The sequence below is a fragment of the Megalobrama amblycephala genome, linkage group LG17 (assembly GCF_018812025.1).
Source record: "Megalobrama amblycephala isolate DHTTF-2021 linkage group LG17, ASM1881202v1, whole genome shotgun sequence".
NCBI lineage: Eukaryota > Metazoa > Chordata > Actinopteri > Cypriniformes > Xenocyprididae > Megalobrama > Megalobrama amblycephala.
This window is the reverse complement of record NC_063060.1, coordinates 13,595,076-13,617,761: the sequence shown is the minus strand read 5'-3', so window position 1 is coordinate 13,617,761 and position 22,686 is coordinate 13,595,076. Positions and strand designations below refer to the sequence as shown.

The window sequence follows — 22,686 nt, the reverse complement described above, 5'->3', positions numbered from 1 at the left end:
GTCGACGCCATAGCTCTTTGTTACTCCTCGATGGGCTTGGAATGCCCCATAGGAGTTAGAGCTCACTCCACTAGAGGAATGGCCTCTTCTTGGGCCTGGTCCAGTGGAGTTTCTATCAAAGACATCTGTGAGGCGGCCGGCTGGTCCTCGCCGTCCACCTTTGTCAGATTTTACCAGTTGGACGTTCCGACTTTACAAGCTTGGGTCCTTTCGGTGTGATGCAGCGGCCTCTTCGAGCTCCGCCTCAAACCGGTTCAGGAGTGATCTCCTCTTGTAGTGTAACTAAGGGTTGACGGCTTCGGCCTTCTTACTAGTTTCGTGGACCCCTCTAGGCGTCCCAAACATGTCCAGTCGTTCCCTGCCGTGGCACGGCGCAGTTGAATTCGTTCCCCATACGCAGTACGAGTGAAGTATCGAAAGGGAACGTACTCGGTTACTAACGTAACCTCGGTTCCCTGAGATACGGAACGAGTACTGCGTTACTTGCCGTGCCACGAGGCTGCGGCTTCAGGGTCGTCGCTTCAGTCGATATGGCCTGAAATCCTATGGCGAAACGCCGGCTTATATAGCACTTAACCCCGCCCCTTTCGGTGGGAATATTCGCGCGCTTTGTCGCCATAGGCCGCGCAGCTATGCCGCGCCATCATTGGTTCAACAACTTCTCATGAGTGAACCAATGACGGTGCAGTTACACTGCGTTATTGAAAAAGGCTTCAGTGACGGGAAAAAGGGAGACTTTTCCCCATACGCAGTACTCGTTCCGTATCTCAGGGAACCGAGGTTACGTTAGTAACCGAGTACGATTTTCTGAAATTTGCTCCCTGAGTGTAAGGTTTCAGTAACTGTGTGTTATTTAAAATTTGAGTGTGTAAGCAATCATAAAAAACTGTAACTGTAGTTGTTTTTGTATTGTACTTAACACACACCACAATTTTTGAAGTGAATGCTTGTTTTATTTATGGAGAAACACCCCAACATTGAGCTGCTTTTTACAGGCAATGATTGGGCGAACATTTTATGGTCCTACCTGCCTGTCAACGTATGTATTTTCATACCTCCACACACCCTGCTCATGCAGACATCACAAGTCATCAGCACGTTACATGCTGTACGGCGTTAGACAGGCATCAGTCACGAGTGCGCAAACAAACAGCAGCTGCCTTTTACAGTTCCTCCTGAACCAAAACAACAAGCTTATGCTGCATTCATGCCATAACTACTGTAATTTGGAAGAGATGGAAATCTATGATGTATTCAGATATACTCTGAGCAGGTTTTGACTCGAATTTATGTTTCAATGGCAACACTATCAATGCTGAAATGAATCTGCAGTAGGGTGGTACAGGTTCCCTTTAAGTTGTGTATGTTCATTATTATTGTAGTGTTATGTGCTTTGAGACATGAGATAGTTTAACACGTGTTTTGAAGGAGACGCGGCTTTGGAAAGTGCGATAAAAAAACATTGACAGCTGATAAGAATCTACCTTGAGCTCAAACGCTTGAGCTCACAACGTTACCATGCATTGGTGTGGACGCTAATATATTTATCATTATGTGAACATTTATCCTATTTGTTTTTTCTGTTTTCTCTTTATTTACAAATAAAGCAGTGTGCAGTTAGCAAGTTGAAGAGTTATAGCTAAACTGATCAAGAAAAAAACAGTAATGGTGTAACAGTATCGGTATTAGCAGCTACTCAAGGCTGCGGTATCGGTATCCGACAAAAAAATTGTTACCTGTCCTTTACTGGACATTTCTAAAGTAAGAGCACTCAATAGATCAGATGCATTATTATTATTATTATTTTTAATAGCTTACGGATAGCAATTTTTGGTCAATATTTGTAAAATTTGGCAAGTAACAAGAAATGTTCAGTTCATATATCTTTTGCTGTGTTTTAATGATTTTTTTTTTTTTTTTTTTTTTAGGAGGATGGAGCAAAGGTATCTTCAAGAATGGCGAATGAGAACCACTCCACTGACAGTCGAGTTTGTGCAGTAAAAGCCTGTAACACAGCTGAACTTATACGATCACAGAACCATGGCTACTTTCAGAGTAAGAGACAGATAAGCTTCACCTGGTACTGCTCTCTGCATTTGATTTATGTTTATCAATATAATCTTTAAAGTCTGCTTAAAGGGTTAGTTTACCCAAAAATGAAAAATCTGTCATTAATTACTCGCCCACATGTCTTTCCAAACCCATAAGACTTTCTTTCATTTTCGGAAAGCAAATTAAGATTTTTAGATTTTTTTTTATGAAATCTGAGAGCTTTCTGCCGCTCCATAGACAGCCTACGCAATTGAAACTTTGACACTTCAAAAAGTTCATAAAGAGATCGGAAAACTAATCCATATGAATTGAGTGGTTTTGTTCAAAATTTCTGAAGAGACTTGATCGCTTTATATGATAAACAGATTGATTAGGCTTTTACTCACATATAAACATAGATCAGCAAACATAAACAGAAACTCAACCGAACCTGAATTACACGCAAGAACAAACCTTTTGTGGAAGCTCAAATGTGCTGCGTAACACACGAGAATGAACCTCATTGGTTACGCAGTACTTTTGAGCTTTCAGAAGGGGTTTGTTCTTGCGCATCATTCAGGTTCAGCTGAGCTTCTGTTTATGTTTGCTGATCAGTGTTTATATGTGATTAAAAGCCCAAATTAAATCTGTTAATCATAAAAAGCGATCAAGTCAAAAAAAGTTGCAATTGCGTACGGTGTCTATGGAGGGACAGTGTCAGGAAATGAACACGGAGAGAGGATCCAAGTGCAAGTAAAACAATATTTATTGACAGAATACGCTGTACAATAACTTCACTCCAAATGGGCAGTCGTTCCAGTGACTGAGGCGTGCTGAAGCAATGGCGTGCGGAGGCAGATGAACAGGGTGGCGCAGGGCTGCAGCGGGTATCAGAAACCAAGGATAATCCAACCCAGACGCGGGCACAAGACGACAGTTCATATAATCCACCCAGACACGGGCACAATACGATAGTCCAGAAATCCAGGAAATGGGAAGTGAAACACGGAACACACGACACCGGGACAGCCTGCAACGAACTGACAAAGACACCATGTAGACATGCACATTAAATAGCAAACACTGAACAAGACACGGCTGGCAGCACATCACAATCAGACAGATGGGTGACGCCCACACAATCACTCACTCACAGGCAATACACACCACAACCACATGAGGGCGAGTAAGTGAACCCATGAACCGTGACAGTACCCCCTCTCCTACGAGCACCTCCTGGCGCTCCCAGGAGAGCCTACCTGTCGATTGTAATCATCAATAAGAGAGTGGTCCAGGATGTCCCTGGCAGGAACCCAACTCCTCTCCTCCGGACCGTAACCTTCCCAGTCCACCAAGTACTGGAATCCGCGTCCCCTCCGCCTGGCGTCCAAGATACGACGGACCGAATAAGTAGGTTCCCCATCTACGAGTCGCGGCGGGGGAGGAACCGGAACCGGCGGATAAATGTTAGAATGAAAAACAGGTTTAATTTTACACACGTGAAAAACGGGATGAATTCTGCGGTACGCTGGTGGCAATTTGAGGCGGACAGTCACCGGGCTAAGAATTTTGGTGACCGTAAACGGGCCAATAAATTTGGGTGCTAACTTGTTACTCACGGAGCGGAGCGGAATGTTCTTGGATGAAAGCCACACTTTTTGACCAACGACGTATACGGGAGGCTTCAGCCGGTGGCGGTCGGCCTGGGCCTTGGTGCACGCTCCCACCTGAAGAAGAGTTTCTCGGACTCTTCTCCACGTGTGACAACACCTCTGGACGAAGGCGCGAGCGGAGGGGACCGCGACTTCGGATTCCAGACTGGGAAAGGCAGGTGGCTGGTAACCTAGACTACACTGAAAAGGCGACAGGCCCGTAGCCGACACTGGTAACGAGTTGTGCGCGTACTCCACCCAAGGAAGCTGCTGACTCCAGGAGGAAGGATTCTGAGCCACCCGACATCGCAACATTCTCTCCAAATCCTGGTTGGCTCTCTCAGCTTGCCCGTTCGTCTCGGGATGGAACCCAGATGACAAACTAACAGTCGCCACCAGTAAACGACAAAACTCCTTCCAGAATTTGGAGGTAAATTGGGATCCCCTGTCAGAAACCACGTCTACCGGGAGGCCATGGATGCGGAAGACGTGATTAATGACAGTAACCGCTGTCTCCTTGGCAGTGGGTAATTTGGGCAAGGGGATGAAATGTGCCGCCTTCGAGAACCGGTCCACTATGGTCAAAATCACCGTATTGCCCTGTGAAGGAGGGAGGCCTGTGACAAAATCTAGCGCTATGTGGGACCAGGGTCTCGAAGGGACAGACAGCGGTTGAAGGAGTCCATCAGGGGAACGATTGGAAGTCTTACCACGAGCGCAGACAGAGCAAGCCAAAACAAAATTGTGAACGCCGCGAGCCATGCAGGGCAAAAAATTGGTACGACTAACCCCTGGATGAGAAGCCAGATTGGAATCGTGGCCCCATCGGATAACGTCTGAACGTAACCCCTCTGGCACAAATAACCGACTCGGTGGGCACCCGGGCGGAGGCGTTACCCCTTCTAAGGCCGTGCGGACCTTCGACTCGACCTCCCATGTGAGTGAAGAGACAATGAGTCTCTCAGGTAGAATACACTCGGGAGTGGACGGGCGCTCGGAACGATCAAAAACACGAGATAAAGCATCGGGCTTGATGTCCTTGGACCCGGGATGGTAAGATAAAGAAAACTCAAAACGACCGAAAAACAGAGCCCACCGAGCCTGCTTAGAGTTAAGTCGTTTAGCGGATCTGATATATTCAAGGTTCTTATGATCAGTCCAGATGATGAAAGGTACCCCCGAACCCTCCAACCAGTGACGCCACTCTTCCAAAGCTAATTTGACCGCCAGCAGCTCCCTGTTACCAATGTCGTAATTGCATTCGGCAGCGGTTAAATGATGTGAAAAAAACGCGCAAGGATGCATCACAGCCTTAACCTTGTCAGGATCCATGCGCACCCCCTCGGACGATACAATGTACCCTAAAAACGGAACTGACTGTGCATGAAAAACGCACTTCTCCGCCTTGACAAAAAGCCCATTCTCTAACAGCCTCTGGAGCACTCGTCTGACGTGTTGCACATGTTCCTGGAGAGAAGAAGAAAATATTAGTATGTTGTCCAGGTAGACATATATGAACTGATCGACCATGTCTCTCAACACGTCATTGACGAGTGCTTGGAAGACGGCGGGCGAGTTGGAAAGGCCGAAGGGCATAACCAAGTATTCAAAGTGCCCTCTAGGGGTGTTAAAAGCCGTCTTCCACTCATCCCCCTCCCTAATGCGAACCAAATGATAAGCGTTGCGCAGGTCCAATTTCGTGAATAGAGATGCGCCCTGCAGCCGTTCAAAGGCAGAAGACATCAACGGCAAAGGATAAGTATTCTTTACCGTGATGTTGTTCAGTCCTCTGTAATCAATGCACGGCCGCAGGGACCCATCCTTCTTACCCACGAAAAAAAAACCTGCCTCCGCGGGAGACGAGGAAGGGCGGATGATCCCAGCTGCCAGAGAATCAGAAATATATTTCTCCATGATCTCCCTTTCTGGATTAGAAAGTGAATATAACTTGCCTTTAGGCGGAGAAGACCCTGGAACTAAGTCTATGGCACAGTCATAGGGACGATGCGGAGGGAGAGAAGCAGCCCGGGACTTACTGAACACTTCCTTCAGGTCGTGGTACTCCTGGGGCACGTTTGACAGGTTCACCGACTCCTCCTGCAACACAGAACGAGATACAGAAGAACAAGCAGACAACAAACAAGACGCATGACAGTGCTGACTCCACTCTGTCACGGATCCCTGGCCCCACTCGATCCTGGGCTTGTGTTCCATCAGCCATGGGTGCCCCAGGACGATGGGATGATGAACAGATCTGGAGAGGTAAAATGACAGCAGTTCAGTATGATTACCGGAAATGATGACGGTTATGGACTCCGTGGCGTGTGTGATGGTGGGTAATTTCTGTCCGTTGAGAGCGAAAACAGATATGGCACGATCCAGAGGACGAATAGGAATGTGCAATCGTGTTGCCAGATCCCAGTCCATAATGTTTCCTCAGCGCCCGAGTCGACCAGAGCCTGGCAGATGTGATGTCCCGATACCCACTGCAGTCTCACCGGGAGGAGCATCGCAGACGAGGATTTATCCAAGGCTAGACCGCCCGACAGTATCCTCGGTCCTACTGCCGGACTTCTGTCCTTTACTGGGCAGTCCTTAAGAAAATGTCCAGCTCCACCACAGTATAAACAAAGTCCTTTTCCCCTCCGGTGTGTCCTCTCCTCCCGGGAGAGCCGAGCTCTCCCCACCTGCATGGGCTCAGGATCAAACGGGGGACCGACCGTGTTCTCTCCGCTGATCCCCACGGCAACCAGTTCCTCGAGACGCGCTACAGGCTTCCTGTGTTCAGCGCGTTCGTGCAAACGGCCATCCACTCGCAGCGCAAGCTCAATCAGTCCGTTAAGAGTGGTGGGTAGATCCAGTGAATACATTTCTTGTTGAACACGGTCGGCCAGCCCATGCAGGAACACATCCCACTGCGCCTCCTCGTTCCATTTACACTCCGCTGCCAGGGTGCGGAACTCAATGGCGTAGTCGGAAACAGGTCGAACTCCCTGCCGCAGGTCCGCGAGCTTGCGAGCAGCCTCCCGTCCCGCCACCGAACGGTCGAACACTCGCCTCATCTCCTGCGACAGGGACTGGAACGAGGAGCAGCATGGATGGTTGTTTTCCCACACCGCCGTTCCCCATAACGCCGCTCGTCCAGTCAATAAAGTCACAACCAACGCTACTTTAGACTCCTCAGAAGAGAACGTGTTAGGTTGCAGAGAGAAATAAATAGAGCATTTAGACAAAAAAGCTCTACAAGCATCAGGTTCTCCACCATAACTCTCAGGTGCAGGAATACGAGGTTCTTGTTGCGTGCTGGCGGATGAGTGGGGAACGGACGGTGGGGCTGGCGCAGTGGGAGATGAAAGATGTAATACCTGGGTCGAGAGCTCAGCCACCTGCGCCACCAACGCTTGCACGGCACGAGCGGTGGCCATCACCTGCTCGTCCTGCTGATCCATCCGTTGAGCGCTCTCACTCCAAAACTCCTGAAGATTCGACGAATTTGCTGGATCCATTCTTGGTCAGTTCGTTCTGTCAGGAAATGAACACGGAGAGAGGATCCAAGTGCAAGTAAAACAATATTTATTGACAGAATACGCTGTACAATAACTTCACTCCAAATGGGCAGTCATTGCAGATACTGAGGCGTGCTGAAGCAATGGCGTGCGGAGGCAGATGAACAGGGTGGCGCAGGGCTGCAGCGGGTATCAGAAACCAAGGATAATCCAACCCATACGCGGGCACAAGACGACAGTTCATATAATACACCTAGACGCGGGCACAATACGTTAGTCCAGAAATCCAGGAAATGGGAAGTGAAACACGGAACACACGACACCGGGACAGCCTGCAACGAACTGACAAAGACACCATGTAGACACGCACATTAAATAGCAAACACTGAACAAGACACGGCTGGCAGCACATCACAATCAGACAGGTGGGTGACGCCCACACAATCACTCACTCACAGGCAATACACACCACAACCACACGAGAGCGAGTAAGTGAACCCATGAACCGTGACGGTCAGAAAGTTCTCAGATTTCATCAAAAAGATTTTCATTTGCGTTCCTAAGATGAATGAAAGTCTTATAGGTTTGGAACAACATGGGGGTGAGTAATTAATGACAGAATTCTCATTTTTGGGTGAACTAACCCTTTAAGTACTGTTTTTACGTAACATTTTTAGATAATGAAGTAGATGAAGAGTCGTCAGAGGAGGATGACGACTATATTCCATCCGAAGACTGGAAGAAAGTAAACAATCATATTTTCTTTATGGCTTTTGTCTGTAATTTACCATGAAATGTCTGACACATGTGTATGTTCTTAACAGGAAATCATGGTTGGTTCCATGTATCAGGCAGAAACACCGTCTGGACTGTGCAAATACAAAGACAGTGAGAAAGGTAGATTTGACATGCTGATCAATTAAAATGATGGTTTGGCAGGATTACACTGCACTACAAAAAAAAAAAAAGAAAAGAAATGTTTCAGGAGTTGTCAGTGTGAATCATTCTATTGAAAGTCATTGCTCCAAATAAACTGTGAACTGTTCTGTGTGATTTGTTATTCACATGACAGCATGCAGTTTCACGTTACAAAAATAGTTGGGATCAAATATTGAATATTGAAATAGCAAAACACTATGTAAGGCATAATCCACGGCTAGCTGTGCATTAAAACTATTTTAATGCATGGTGTGGAAGCAAAGAAGTGCGTGAATCAGAGTTCATTCAAATTGTTTATTGCACAGCTAGCCATGGATTATTCCGCTTATACCATGGTCATTTGCCAGCTTAGACAAGTTAAAGCTGCCATTGATGTCTGCATCAATAAATTTCCTTGACTGGAAAGATTAAAATGATGGTTATTTTCATCAGCTACATCTCGTTAGATCTAGCATTCTGTCAACATCATTTCAGACGCAGAGGTAAAGTAGTGCTGTAAGGTTACATTTATTTGATTGAGTTATAACATTTGATTAAATTAGACTATCGAGAGAGAGAGAGAGAGAGATGTGTGTGTGAATTAACTGTGAGTTTAATTACTTTAAAGACAGCAACGTTACAACCTGCTTGCTGAGTAATATAATGTAGCGATGAGGTAGCATAGCAAATTTATTAATAAAAATCACGGCAGCATTAACAAGAAGTTTCTGTGTGTGCACAGCGCAATCTCCAATCTCTCTGTGTGAGTGATGTATGTGTGTGTGTGCTTAAATAAAAGCAGCACATTAATATAGAATATTGATTAAACTGACTTGCAGTTACCTGTGCATTAAACAGCTTTATTGCACACCTTCAAGCACACCTTGAATCTTTCACTTTATCACTCACAGTGTATGAAAATGATGACCAGCTGCTGTGGAATCCTGAAATCCTTCCTGAAAACACTGTGGTTGAGTTTCTTACAGAAGCCTGTCGACGGACGGGAGAGGAGACGGGCGTAGATGCTATTCCAGAAGGATCTCACATCAAAGATAATGAGCAGGTACTAAGGACCAGCTCTGTGATTTATTTAAAAAAAAATAATAATAATAATAATAAAAATAGAATTATTTTATTTGTAATCAAATGCTGAACTGTGATGTAATACACACTACAAATTGTGTTTTCTCCCCTCAGGCATTATATGAGCTGGTGAAATGTAATTTTGATACAGATGAAGCTTTAAGAAGATTAAGATTTAACGTTAAAGCAGCCAGAGGTGAGCCTTACAAAGTTGTTAAATGCCATCATCATCGTCTTTAATAATATTTATGGTAGTACAAAGCATTATGCATTACAAAAGCCTGGATTTGTGCTTTCATACTGACAGCATTTCTGCTGCTTAACCACGGTGGCTCTAGAAAATTATTTCTGGTTTAAATCAAAACTTTACTTTCACTGCTTATTTTGAGACATACTAATGCTAGTATAGTCTGTTAATAGGGTTCATACAAGGTGCTTAAAGTGCTTGAAGTACGTGAATTTGACTTTTTGAAATTAAGGCCTGGAGAACCTTGAAAATAGTGATATTCCTGAAAAGGTCCTTGAAAAGTGCTTGAATTATTGGAAAATTATATATATATAAAATAAGTGTTTACTTTTTTCAATAAACCAAAATCTTTTAACGCAAAATTAAAGCTGCGGCCCGTCTGATATAGACCTTATGTAGCTCCGCCCTCTTCTCAGTGCTGTGCTTGTTGTCTTCTGTCTTCCGGTTTGTATTTCCACAGTATTTATGAATGAACCGCTCATTTTAAAATCTTCCCAGTCGGGTCTACTGAGATTTGTTGAGACATCTGTTTTAAACATTACAATGCTCATAATTACTTTTTTTAACTCAGCAATAAGTAAGTCCACTTCACCAGCTAATTACACTTCGACAACGATGCCATAAGCCCTATTTGGATGGTAATTGTTTCTCATGTGGACGTCTGTAAAAATTGCCAAACTCGTACATTCAGGTGGTGATTTATTCACAGTGGAGGAGCAAGTTTTGTGGAAATGTGCTCACTGCTCACTTGGTCAGTCAAATGATTGTCTGCTGTGAATAATATTCCACATGCTTGGAATAATGAAAATAAATTCATATGTAATGTAATAAAAATATCATATTCATAACTTGATTAAACCTCCTTTTCCCATTTTCCCCATTTTAAAAATGGGAAAATTAGCAGGAATATGTTAAAGCAGCCTCTCTTTTACATGGTGTAAGCATAAAGTTTCTTTCGTATATATTTTAAATGTTTACAATTGTATATAAACATATTTTAAAATGGTATTGCACACCTGTTGCTGCTGGAATAACAGCCTGTTTTAAATATTATTTGCTTTATTTCTCTTTCTCCTTTTTTGTTCTTAACAGCTTCCAGCTTCTTTCCAACATTTCCATAATCAATTTATTTTTAAAATGCATGCAAATTACAGCAACACTTATCTCACGGTGCTCCGCAGTGGTCAAATAGGATTTGAACAGTGAATTTGGTATTGATCACTTTTTTGTAAACTTGGAGAGGATTCAGACAGCAGTTAAATTACCACACGACCTTGGTGTTTGTCAAAAAACAAGGAATTTTACGCAGGTGGTGGGAGAAAAACACCGACATTTTGGATTTGGGTGACAATAAAATCACAGACTAGCAGGGTTGGGAAGGTTACTTTTAGAATTATTCACTAATATTTCACTACAGATTACAAAATACATGCTTTAAAATGTAATCTGTAGCGTATTTCGTTACATTACTCAAGTTTAGTAACTTAATCTAAATACTTTGGAATACTTTGAAATACTTCACACAAAGGACCATATTAGCTTGATGTTCTGTTTTAAGTTTACAACCTGTAATTAAAAATGACCTCTAACCACCAGGATTTGGTTTTCCAATAAATTCTATTTTTAACATCAGTTACAAAATGTATATCTGCAATTTATTAGACATAACCTATGTGTTGGTAAAGAATTTCAATATCTTGATAAACAAATTAAGAAAATGTTGTTTCTTTTAACATCACATCCATATATAATCACTATTGATATATCATTCCTAAATTATATTTTTATATTTGTAAAGATGTGCATCAGAGGGATTACAAAATATTAAATAACAATAAAATATTGTTAATAATATAGGTTGTTTTATAGGTGTATAGAGTCGAGATGACACAGTAGTTTAAATTGTTTTATTAACAAAGTTTGTTTGTAACATTTAGAATGTTTATAAAGTAAATGAAGTGAAATGATCTACCCAATAATCTCGAGAGAAGGCCTATATTCAAAGCTGACTCACCTACGGTTTCTCAACAGTTTTTTGCATCTCTTCACCACCACATTTTACAGGTTTGTAAAAAAAAATATGATCATTTTGTGTGAACTATCCCTAGAATAAATATGCTTATACTCATATTTAACCTTAGTGCACTGATAGCTGCATTAATATTAACCATATAAACAACAAACAGCAAAGAAAAAAAAAACTATTCTATTTTTTTTTTTTTTTAAATAATCCTTTATTTAATTTTTGTAATTATTATTAGTGATGCACCTATTTTGATTTTTTCATGGCCAACAGAAGCAAATTGGCTGATTCTGATACTGGTTGCAGATTTTTTTTTTTTTAAAGCAAATTTATTTGTTGTTTATTTGTTCAAAAAAATGTGTAGCTCTTTGATATTAGAGGCGAACACTGGATTTTTATCACAGTCCCAACAAAGATGTTATGAACATGAGCATGATCAGTTGTTTTCATTTAAATTATTGTATAATTTCAAGATTAACAGCAAAAACAGCCTGGTCTGACTTTAGCTTTGTGAAATTATGCTACATAAGACACCTGCATGAAATGCAAATTCACTCTCTGACAGTAGGTGACGCTTATGGAACAGCAGCGATATAGCGTTTCCATGGTTACCATGGTTAAATAAGGAAAATAACATGTTCAAAGACCAAGAACAGCTTAGGCCTACCTCAAGATGCTTTTTCTGATTAGATGTTGAATCTTTTAAAGCCGATAGAAGTTTTGTTGCAGGTAGACACAGCTTGCATTGCACTATGATGTTACTGTACGTCCTTTTTCACGTTTATAAGTAAAACTGTCTTTGAATTTCCACTAGAGAAATGCATTATGTCCTGTTTTCCCGTTCATTTTTTGTGTGCAATCTCATGTCTGCACTCTGCAGGTTGCTAATAGTGAACACTAGGCTGCACGTGTTTTTTTGTTTTTTTAAACAGACAGAGTCTGTTAAAAAATTTTTTTTCAAAATCCTCAAACAGCTTACGTTAATAGCCTATTAAATTAAATAAATGACATAACAATTCAAAGTAATCCCTTTGGTAATCTAAAATACTTTTTGAATGTAACTGTAATTTGATTACCATCTATTTAAAATGTAACTGTAACGAAATACAGTTACTCAAATTTTGTATTTTAAATACATAACGTAGTTACATGTATTTCGTTACTCCCCAACCCTGCAGACTAGCCCCTGTAAATGCTGAAAATAGCTTACGTCCTCATGAGAAACAATCACCGTCCGAATAGGGCTATAGAAATACAGAAGAATGCGGTTGTCACTCCCCTATTTTACTGAACTGTGTATGCGCAGAATGGGATAAAGCACTAAAAGGTGAACTGACAACCGAATTTAGTTGCAGGTGGTGGGAGGAAAAACACTGACATTTTGGATTTGGATGGCAATAAAATCACAGACTAGCCCCTGTAAATGCTGAAAATAGCTTACATCCTCATGAGAAACAATCACCGTCCGAATAGGGCTATAGAAATTAATGTGAGCAAACACAAGTCATGATATTTTGGTCATATTTTCAGCATAAAGCATTTGGAATTATTTCGGTTTATTATGGCTTGTTCTTGTTCACTGTTTTTCTGGCAACACAAAAGATCTGGCAGATCTGGCAACATGAATTAGTCAAGGCTCGTAGGCTACTGCTTTCCCTGTGATTCACCACACATACAGAAGAGAGGAAACGTCTCTGATGCACGTGAAAAACGTCATTAACAACTAGTTGTTCAGTTCAGTTCCGTACACACTGCATACAATTTCTGTGAATGCGGTTGTCACTACCTGTATTTTTGGGAATTAATTCAGTGGTAGAATGCGGTTGTTACTCCCCTATTTTACTGAACTGTGTGTGTGCAGAATGGCATTAAGCACTAAAAGGTGAACTGACAACCAAATTTATTTGCAGGTGGTGGGAGAAAAACACTGATATTTTGGATACGGATGGCAATGAAATCAGACTAGCCCCTGTAAATGCTTAAAATAGCTTATGTCCTCATGAGGAACAATCACCCTCTGAATAGGGCTATAGAAATATACACAGCTGTCACAAAAACGGAAATTCAAATTCAAAATTCTCTCCTTCCCCTCCCACTTACTTCCTCAGGTTCACTCAGGTGTGTGTGTATGTGTGTCAGTTTTACATCCTTGATCAGTTCTTTAACCCTTTTCTTGCAAACTCAAGCTGTGTCTCAATTCAGGGTCCGCGCACTTCGAAGTGCATGAAAGGGGTGGGGTTTTGGAGTGGAGGGTTGCCAGGTCTGCGCAACAAAAATGAGCGTCGTTACATGGCTATCGGCTGTGTGACAGACAGAGACAGTTGACGTTTGTGTTGCATTTTATGACTTTCGGGTTTTGACACGTTCACTGCCGACGACGACAGGACACTAGACCAAAATATGTATGGTTAAACTATGTAATGTTAGTTTTATATTGTTAGCAATTAGTTAACCTGGTTTGTTTTTATGTTAAATGAAATGTTAACTGTGTAAGTTGTTTTAACTAAAAGAAACTTGCACTGACATCTTAAAATATACCTGCTGAGCATGACTAGGCTATTTGTAACAGGCAAGAATTTTAAAGCTATGATGACCAAGACAAAATCTGAATATACCATAGATTTGTTTTGTATGTTCAAATATTTCTAATTTTATTTTTTTATATATTTATATAATGCCCTCCACCAGCGTCTCCCTTCTCAGCCGAATGAAAGTGTACACAATTATGTTTTGTTAAAAATAATTTAAAATGTTATGCTATTTTTCTGATGTTAAATCTAAATTCTGTTGTAGCCTTTATAGTTGTAAAAGGTACTTTATGTAATGTAGCTTTAGAACGATGTATTTAAAGTAAAAACATTTAATTTACATTATGAGAAAAATATTATATACGTATAATTTTTCATGTAAAATTACAAGTTGCATAAAAGAAATAAACAATGAACAGAACAATTATTTTATTTACACGTGAACATACGTAAAAAAAAAAATGTTTAACAGAAATTACTTCGGCTCATTTACAAATAAATTACATTACAAATATATGTATACAACTTATGCATTTGCTAACTTACATCAAAAAAATAAACTGTACAGAAATTAGTTTCATTGACAAAGTGACATTTAAATAATATTTATATCGACACATTTTAATGCACTGTATTCTGTTCTTGAGAAAAGTTGGGGGGAAAGGCGGCCTTTGAAGTGTTATTCACCGCGGTGCGAGGACGGGTGACGTAATTCGAGAGCAACTTCAAGTGCACCCTCTCCGTTTCCCAATGGAATGAAGCGCCCATCTCAAGACACTTCATGGACTACACTATCCCACAGTTCATTGCGCGCCAGTGACGACAGGAGTTCAGGTGTGAATTCAAATAAATGTAAGATATGCCCCGGTTTCATCAATATGTAGCCTAATATCTAAATCAAACTGTAATATCCGTGATGTCCAAATCGTCAGTTTTTCATAAATATAATATTTGTCTCTGAGATGGAGTGCAGTTGAATAAAATCCTAAAGTACTGTACTTTAAATTTAGACTTAAATACAGAGTAAATGTATAAATATGAATGTATTATTTTCCAAGTTAACATTTCATTTAAAAAAGACAAAAAACAAACCAGGTTAACTAATTGCTAACGATATAAAACTAACATTACAGTTTAACCATACATATTTTGGTCTAGTGTCCTGTCGTCGTCGGCAGTGAACGTGTCAAAACCCAATAGAAAGTCATAAAACTTTAAAATGCAACACAAACGTCAACTGTCTCTGTCTGTCACACAGCCAATAGCCATGTAACGACGCTCGGCTCATTGTTGCCACGTCTGGGATTGGGATACTTTTACACTGTGCTGTGATTGCGGTTCTTTTGGAATGGTTTTGTTGCACAGACCTGGCAACCCTCCACTCCAAAACCCCACCCCTTTCATGCACTTCGAAGTGCGCGGACCCTGAATTGGGACACAGCTAATGTCATTCAGAGTTTAGTGCCAACCCTAATCAAACACACCTGAAGCAGCTAATCAAGCCAGTTTATTTGTAGGCCACTGTCAACATGTTACGATTCAGGTTGCTATCATAAGTCTGATAGGAACGCAACATTCAAAGTATTTATTTCAGTTCCATCCAGTTGAGGATCGTATTCATCACGCCGGTATGGACAGTTTGTTGAGGAGCTGTGCCACTGGTTGTCGTGTCAATGAGGCCTTCACAATGGATGATCTAGTTGACTCGATCTCTGCTGATATTTCAGGGGTGCGTTGTGGTCGTGTCAAGGTGACGGTCCTCGGTCTCACCTGGATACGGCCCAGATCCGGTTGACTACGGTAAACCTCGAGATAAACAGAAAGATTAATATTAGTGTAGATGCCATTCTTCTTCTGATGTAACGAGCATCACACACGACGCATATGTCTTTAAATGAATTATTTATTGATATAATTCTAATTTATTCACAATCCATATTTACATAAATTTCACATGATTTTATAAAAGTGGCTGTTTATAACAAACTTGTATATGTGAGCAGAACCTTACTTTTACCCGAGACAGATATTAAAATCGTCTTCGTAAGTTCCGTGATTTGGCTCTATTATTAATTTTATATTATTTTTATTTTTACAACAAATACTACTCATACTGAAATTAAATGAAAGCATGATTTTGGTTGTAGGAAACTTCCTCATCGAAGCAGAGACCAGGAGACATCTTTCAAGCAGAAGTTACTCTTTATTGAGAAACGTGCCGTGCATCGCTGTAGTCATCTAAGTCTAACCTAGGCAGTGTAATTGGTAGTTCATATACATTCAAGGGGGAGGGATACATAGAGTAGAGGTGGAGACAATATAAACAAAGCATGCCAATGCAATGCAGGAATCAGCCCATTCCCTACATTTTCCAGCCATGATCTAATCAGCATAACTGTGTCATTCAAATGCATAGGTGCTAATCCAATTAGTCTGACAGTATCGCCCATACCTTTACATTATCATAGAGACAAAGGCACCGCTGTATCTTGCACTTGTCATGACAAATGGTCAGGAAGTGCATGAAGACAAAAGGTTAATTTAACAGACACCTGATCTGCCTGCCTTGATCTCCTTAGAATGTCGTCATCTTTACCTCAAAATACTAAATACAATGTACTTCACCTTAGTATTTCATGTGAGGTTATGTCAGGATGTAGGATCAGCAGATCTTAAACAGATTCTTAAATTTGTAATCCCACAGTCCCCCCTTTGAGAGTTCTAAGAACTGTCACATAATACAAATTTAAACCTTAAATCCATTCTGTAACCTATGTTTGTTAACATAAGTCCCATCTTTCAGTCATGCAACTTGTAACAGCTACAGGCACATACATCTTATTCTGTGTCATGTTCAATATTTACATAAGTGTTGTTTTTTAACTTGAGTATATTGTTGACACATATACAACACAGGGTGGTAACATGTTGTATAAACTACATGATGACACAGAAAGAAAACCATGTAGCTTAACCGTGGAAGTCCTAAAAGTCCATGGCGCCTGAATAGCTGTGGAGTCTGTTCCCTGTAGAGTCCATTTCCATGTTTGTCCCAAGATGATTCTTTGTCGTTGTGCAACACCGATTTGCTCAGATGACTCTGTCATCATGAAGGTTGTTCATATATATCTGAGGTGATGCTTTACACCAGGTGCTGCTTATGAGATGTCATGGCATATACACATACCTGCAACACAAGAAAACAAAGAAACAGCAGACCAGCAGTATTCATGCATAGACTTTAGTATGTTAGACCTCTGATGATCTTATAGTTTTTCTGTCTAACTGTGATCATCATAAACTTCTAGTGATCGTATAGTGGTTTTATTCTTTTTTTCTTTTCTTTTTTTTAACCTTCTTAATCAATTTGACACCTATAGACCAGTAAGGTGGGGATAAAGTACTGAGATGGGGAAACCTATGAGGAAGTCTTCACCACAGGGTTGGCCCCTGAGGCCTTTTGCACTTCGGTTCTTCCCGGGGCTCCTCACTGGTCTGTGTGTCCTATTCTCTCCCTGTAGTTAATTTGCAAACTTTACTGTGCTACATCTCCATCTTCCATTGAAACATCAGTCATAGCAGACATCATAACCCATTGAAGATGGATAAGTGAATGGAGTGTGCTGCAGCATAACATTTAAGGCTGTGAGTGTAATTAACCAGTGTCCCCAAATGGTGGAAGTGACAGTCAGCTTTCTTTTGCTCAGAATGAGTCTTTGAGCTTTCTTGTAAATGACTGAGGAAATTAACCCTCTGGAGTCTGAGGCTGATTTGGGGCTTGGAGAAGTTTTGACATGTCCTGACATTTGTGCTTTTTTCAGTTGTTCATAAACATATAAATGACAAAAGTATCATTAAACTGTATTCAGCACAAACTAGGCTACAATAATATGTGAGGAACATGTATGTACATGTTTGTATTTTTGAAGGAATAATGTTTATGCGTGGTTATTGAAAAAAACAAAAAACTTAAGTCACTGAAATAAGGCCAAAAAAAGTATATTAAATCTGTGTTCACAAGACTTCTGGGTATTGGAGGTTGTAGACTAGAGTTTTTGCTTCAGAATTATGTAAAAATTATGCTGCCTACTCCTTCATATAAAACAATATATTGATTTAGTTTTTGTAAGACACTTTTTGTCAAGAAACACAGTATGCGTGGAGGCGTGAATCGTCATGAATAATGGGTGATTTACACCTGAGAAGACAAAAGAATCACATAATAATGACCTGAAATTACATGCATATTAATGAGGCCTTTCAGTCAGGTAGGCTGTGAAAAAAACCCTCTGTAATAATGTCTCAGCTCATCATAAACAGCAATACTTTGAAATATTATTACAATTTAAAATAATGGTATTCTATTATATTCTTTAAAATATAATGTATTTCTGTGGTGCAAAGTGTCTGAACAATTATGTTACCTCTATGGCATTTCATATAGGCTTTTAGCTTAAAAGCATGCACATTTGGAGAAATATTGATGGATTCTTATATATTTATGTCAATTTTCTATACTGAGGAGTAATATTTATTCACTATTTATTGTCATCACTATGAGTGCTGGATACTGTGTTTTCAATTCATACTTGCAGCCGGAGGGCGCTGTGTACACCTTTAGGCCACAAATTCATATAAAGAAGAAAAGCAACCAGGAACTAACGGCATGTCTCCTAGAGATCGCTAACCATGGCTTTAACATCCAAATAAACACTTTTCAAGACAATAAATACACGATTGAGACAATGCCTCAGTATTGCCTCTGAATTTGCCTCTGAATAGCGCTGGCTCCATGGGCGTGGCCGCATTAGCGGATAATGATCTGAATCACGGACTTCTGACATGGCTCTCTTTTCATACAGATTACATAAACACAGAATGTTTGTTTTCGATTTGACTTGCACGATTTAAAACCTGACATTTCAACGTTTCTTTAGACATAAGTGTCATTTTTTTGTCATTAGTATTCATAAGTTACAGTTCATTTTCTGAGAACTATCAGATTAGACTTCGTTTAGACGGAGACGAGAGATCACGCATCATGTTAGTTTTCTTTATTTTACAAAAAGCACAACATTGTGTTTTTACTCTGAGTGTACACAAATAAAAGAAGACATTCTATAGTGTAGTGAACAGCACATTCTAGGGCCCAGTTTATGGCCGGGACCCTCTCTGTCCATAACAGTGGACAAAGGTTTGCTACATTTTGATTGGATCTTGGTGGACTAACACAAACAAACTGTCCAACGCCATCAGATAAAGATGTAAGGACAACATCCAGACCTCTCTTAGAGGGTAAGAAGAAGACCTCTTGTACCAAGCCTGGGAAGGACAAGACTTCTCATTGGTCCACAGACAGTTACTGCCCTTCACCCATCTAGACACCATTTCCTAAGGTTGGCCAGAGACTGCCATAAAAATCCCAATTTCCTTAGAATTGATGCAAACTACACATCCATTTCATACTTATTCACAGAAATGTGTACAGCTATTAGTAGTGCAACCTCTGATGCAAATTCAGCTGTTAATGTACAATTGAATGACAGTTTAAACTTTTTCCATCATGTTTAGTCTCTATTTGTTTAGAATATTGCCAAAGGTATTCTGGTGGTGGTTTGGAAAGTGAGAAATGTGTTGGTAAACTTTAAAGACACTGTAAAGACTTCCAACTTTGTGCTTAATGCAAATGAGTTCCACAGGGGAGAGAAAGGTGGGCCACACTGTGTGTTTCCCCTCTGATACCAGCAGCCAATCACAGCACTTGAATGGAGAAGTGCCAAAATGCAATCTCCTCTTCATCAGAAAGGGATAAAGGTACCCTTTCAACAGACACTCCTTGTTCTGAGTCTGTCCGTCAAAGGGGATAGACATTAACAGATACACAGTTCTGAGTCTGCCCTTCAAAGGGGAAAGACACAACAGATACACGGTTCTGGGTCTCAATTCTGTAAAGAGTGAGACATTAACAGATATTGTTCTGAGTCTGCCCATCAAAGGGGAAAAGACACAACAGATACATGGTTCTGGGTCTCAACTCTGTAAAGAGTGAGACATTAACAGATATTGTTCTGAGTCTGCCCGTCAAAGGGGAAAGACACAACAGATACACTGTTCTGGGTCCCAACTCTGTAAGGAGTGAGACATTAACAGATATTGTTCTGAGTCTCCCATCGGAGGAGACATAACAGATATACCGTTCTGAGTCCCGGCTTGCGAAGCTGAGACACAACAGGTACATCGTTCTAAGTCTGCCCTGCAAAGGGAGAAGACATAACAGATATACTGTTCTGAGCCTCTGGTCCATCCAGAAGAGACAACAACAGATCCCGTGATCTGAGCCTACAGCTTGTGAGGCAGCAACAGAGACGACCACGTTCTGAGCCTCTAGCTTGTGAGGAAAGAGACATCAACAAACACTACGTTCAGAGTTTCCGTCCAGCGAGACAGTAACGATATCTGCAACAAGGTTAAGCTCAGGAGAGCAAACCTTCACTTCAAGGTACCTTCGTCTGCGTGTTCCAGATTGTTAAGGACCTTCTGTACCTACACCAGGGCCTCATCTGCGTGTTCCAGATTTTAGGACCCTTTGGTGCTCCAGGAGATCAGCATCCCACAGAGCTTCGTGTTCAAGACTGTTGAAACAGATTCTGGCTCCTCTCCCCACTGCATTGTCACCCAGCACAACCAGTGGAAGACGTCATTGTCATCAGACTCAACCAAGTGGAACGTAAATATCACTTAACCAAACCTCTTTCCAGAGACCTTGGCATTGTTGTATATTATCAGTATATAATTTCCTAATTTCCATTAGATGTAATATAGCTGATGTTAGTTAATAACAAATAATCTTTCGTTTATTTGTTTGGTGCATAATAAGGTTCTCCACCTTATTATTTTCAGAGAAACAGTTTATCTTTCCATAAGATAGCGTAACTCTTCCATAGCCACACCCAACTTAATCACTTGTATTCTATGTAGCTTATGCACTTTATTCCTTTATCATTCATAGTATTCATTTAGTAGTTGTGTTAGTTATTCTTGTTTATCTTTTTGTTAATAAAATTTATTTTATTACACTTGTGTCTTCCTTGTGCTGATAATACAGAAGAGGCTCTACAAGTTAGCAATTTCACCAATCTTTCAGATAAATCAGCTGACCACTTTACATTAATTCTAAATGAATGAAAGCCCCTATTGGGAGGGTTCACATACTGCCAAGGTAAAAGACCTTGACTGGTGCCCTGAACAAGGGAAAAAGGGGGAAGTGGTCATCTGATGTACTCATAACCACACCTTAAGAGACGTGTGATCCAAAAATCACAACGTCAGCGGTGACGTGAATACCAATCCCTATTTTACTTCGCGTCCTTGGATGGACAAAGTAAAAATCACTACAATAGTTTCAATTGATATATTACTTATGTCTCTATGACAAGAAATGACAGAGTATTTTAAGTCTGTTTTGCTGCAATGTGAAAAAAATCCTGCAAAACGCGCCGGCGCATTTTCAGACCACAGGGAGTTAAGCACTCACAGCCCAAATGGTTAGCATGTCAGCAAGCTTTTGCTCCAAGAGTTTGGAGAAGAGGGGAGGGGCAGTTTCAATGTAGCAAGTAGACTGAGTAGGAGCTGAGTAAAGCTGTTCATTTCTTTTAATGTCTTTTTGTTTTTCCTACACTCTTTCATCCAATGTCCAGGTTTACCACAGTAATGACAACTGCCTTCTCTCTTAGGACATTTACGTTTCTGTCGATTCTCTGTGTTGACCTTAAAGGATGCTGCTGCAATCTTTACTCGTCTTGACATCGTAGTCTCTTTCCCAAATAGCTAACCTATCCAAGTTGTTTTGCAGGGTTCCATTGGACCATGTGAGGTCTAAGAAAGGCAATGCATTTCTGTATTCTGACGAAAGCCCATCAAACCACATGCAGACTATTGATCCATTATCCTCTAACACCTTCTCTGGAGTGTCAGCTATTCCACTGTATGCTGCAGCTGACTGACAAAATCTTTCAGTGTACTCACTTACAGTTTCATCTTTCTTCTGTACACAAGAAGTGATCTTTGATCAGTTCACTTTTGGTCCAACAAGGTTCTGTAACACACTCAGAACTCCTTCTCTCAATTCGCCTTTGCTGGAATGCTGAAACTCAGAATTATTTACAGCACTTTCAAAATCATTTAATTCTGACTCTTTCAGGATTTGTGACATTAGCTGTGTGACTTCAGCTAGGGACATATCATAGAGCTTCATTTTTCTGGACAACTCTGTCCTAAACTCAGAAACATTTCTCTGCACTGATGGCAAACTCTCAGCAAGTCTTTCTATGTCTTCAGGACCTAGAGCGGTACTGACTGCTTATAATTGCAGTATGGGGGTTACAGATATAACTATGTCAACCCCTTTTACCCTACTCTTAGCCTTTTGTCTCACTTTACACACTTCAACTGCAGTTACATCTTTATCCATCAATCCAGTATTGCTATTGCCTTCTAGTCTACAGAAAGACTGTAAGTCAGGATAGCTTTCATCTGACTGCTGGTCTTTTGAGTCACATTTGGTTGGGGCTTTGTTAAAGCCCAACTTCTGAGTGAGACGAGACACTCGAGTGTGCAACTGTTTGTTCTGCTTTTCTAACTTAGCAATATGTTGGATTTGTTCTTGTGCAATGGATAGAGTAAATTCTCTGTGGCAGCA

The 22,686-nt window shown here is 40.8% G+C and overlaps 1 protein-coding gene across 5 annotated transcripts in view; it reads left to right on the top strand.

Annotated features, from left to right (window-relative positions):
- Window positions 1-22,686, top strand: part of mier1b (mesoderm induction early response 1b, transcriptional regulator) — a 149,663-nt gene that overhangs the window by 105,251 nt on the left and 21,726 nt on the right. For 2 of the 5 annotated variants that reach the window (XM_048162542.1, XM_048162540.1), the window contains exons 5-9: window positions 1,929-2,055; window positions 7,867-7,934; window positions 8,014-8,086; window positions 9,019-9,170; window positions 9,305-9,386. In XM_048162542.1, coding sequence (XP_048018499.1) covers window positions 1,929-2,055; window positions 7,867-7,934; window positions 8,014-8,086; window positions 9,019-9,170; window positions 9,305-9,386 — 502 coding nt within the window. Of the gene's footprint in view, window positions 1-1,928; window positions 2,056-7,866; window positions 7,935-8,013; window positions 8,087-9,018; window positions 9,171-9,304; window positions 9,800-13,370; window positions 15,066-22,686 lie in introns of those variants that run through there. The other 3 variants (XM_048162539.1, XM_048162543.1, XM_048162541.1) reach the window with 3 other exon arrangements.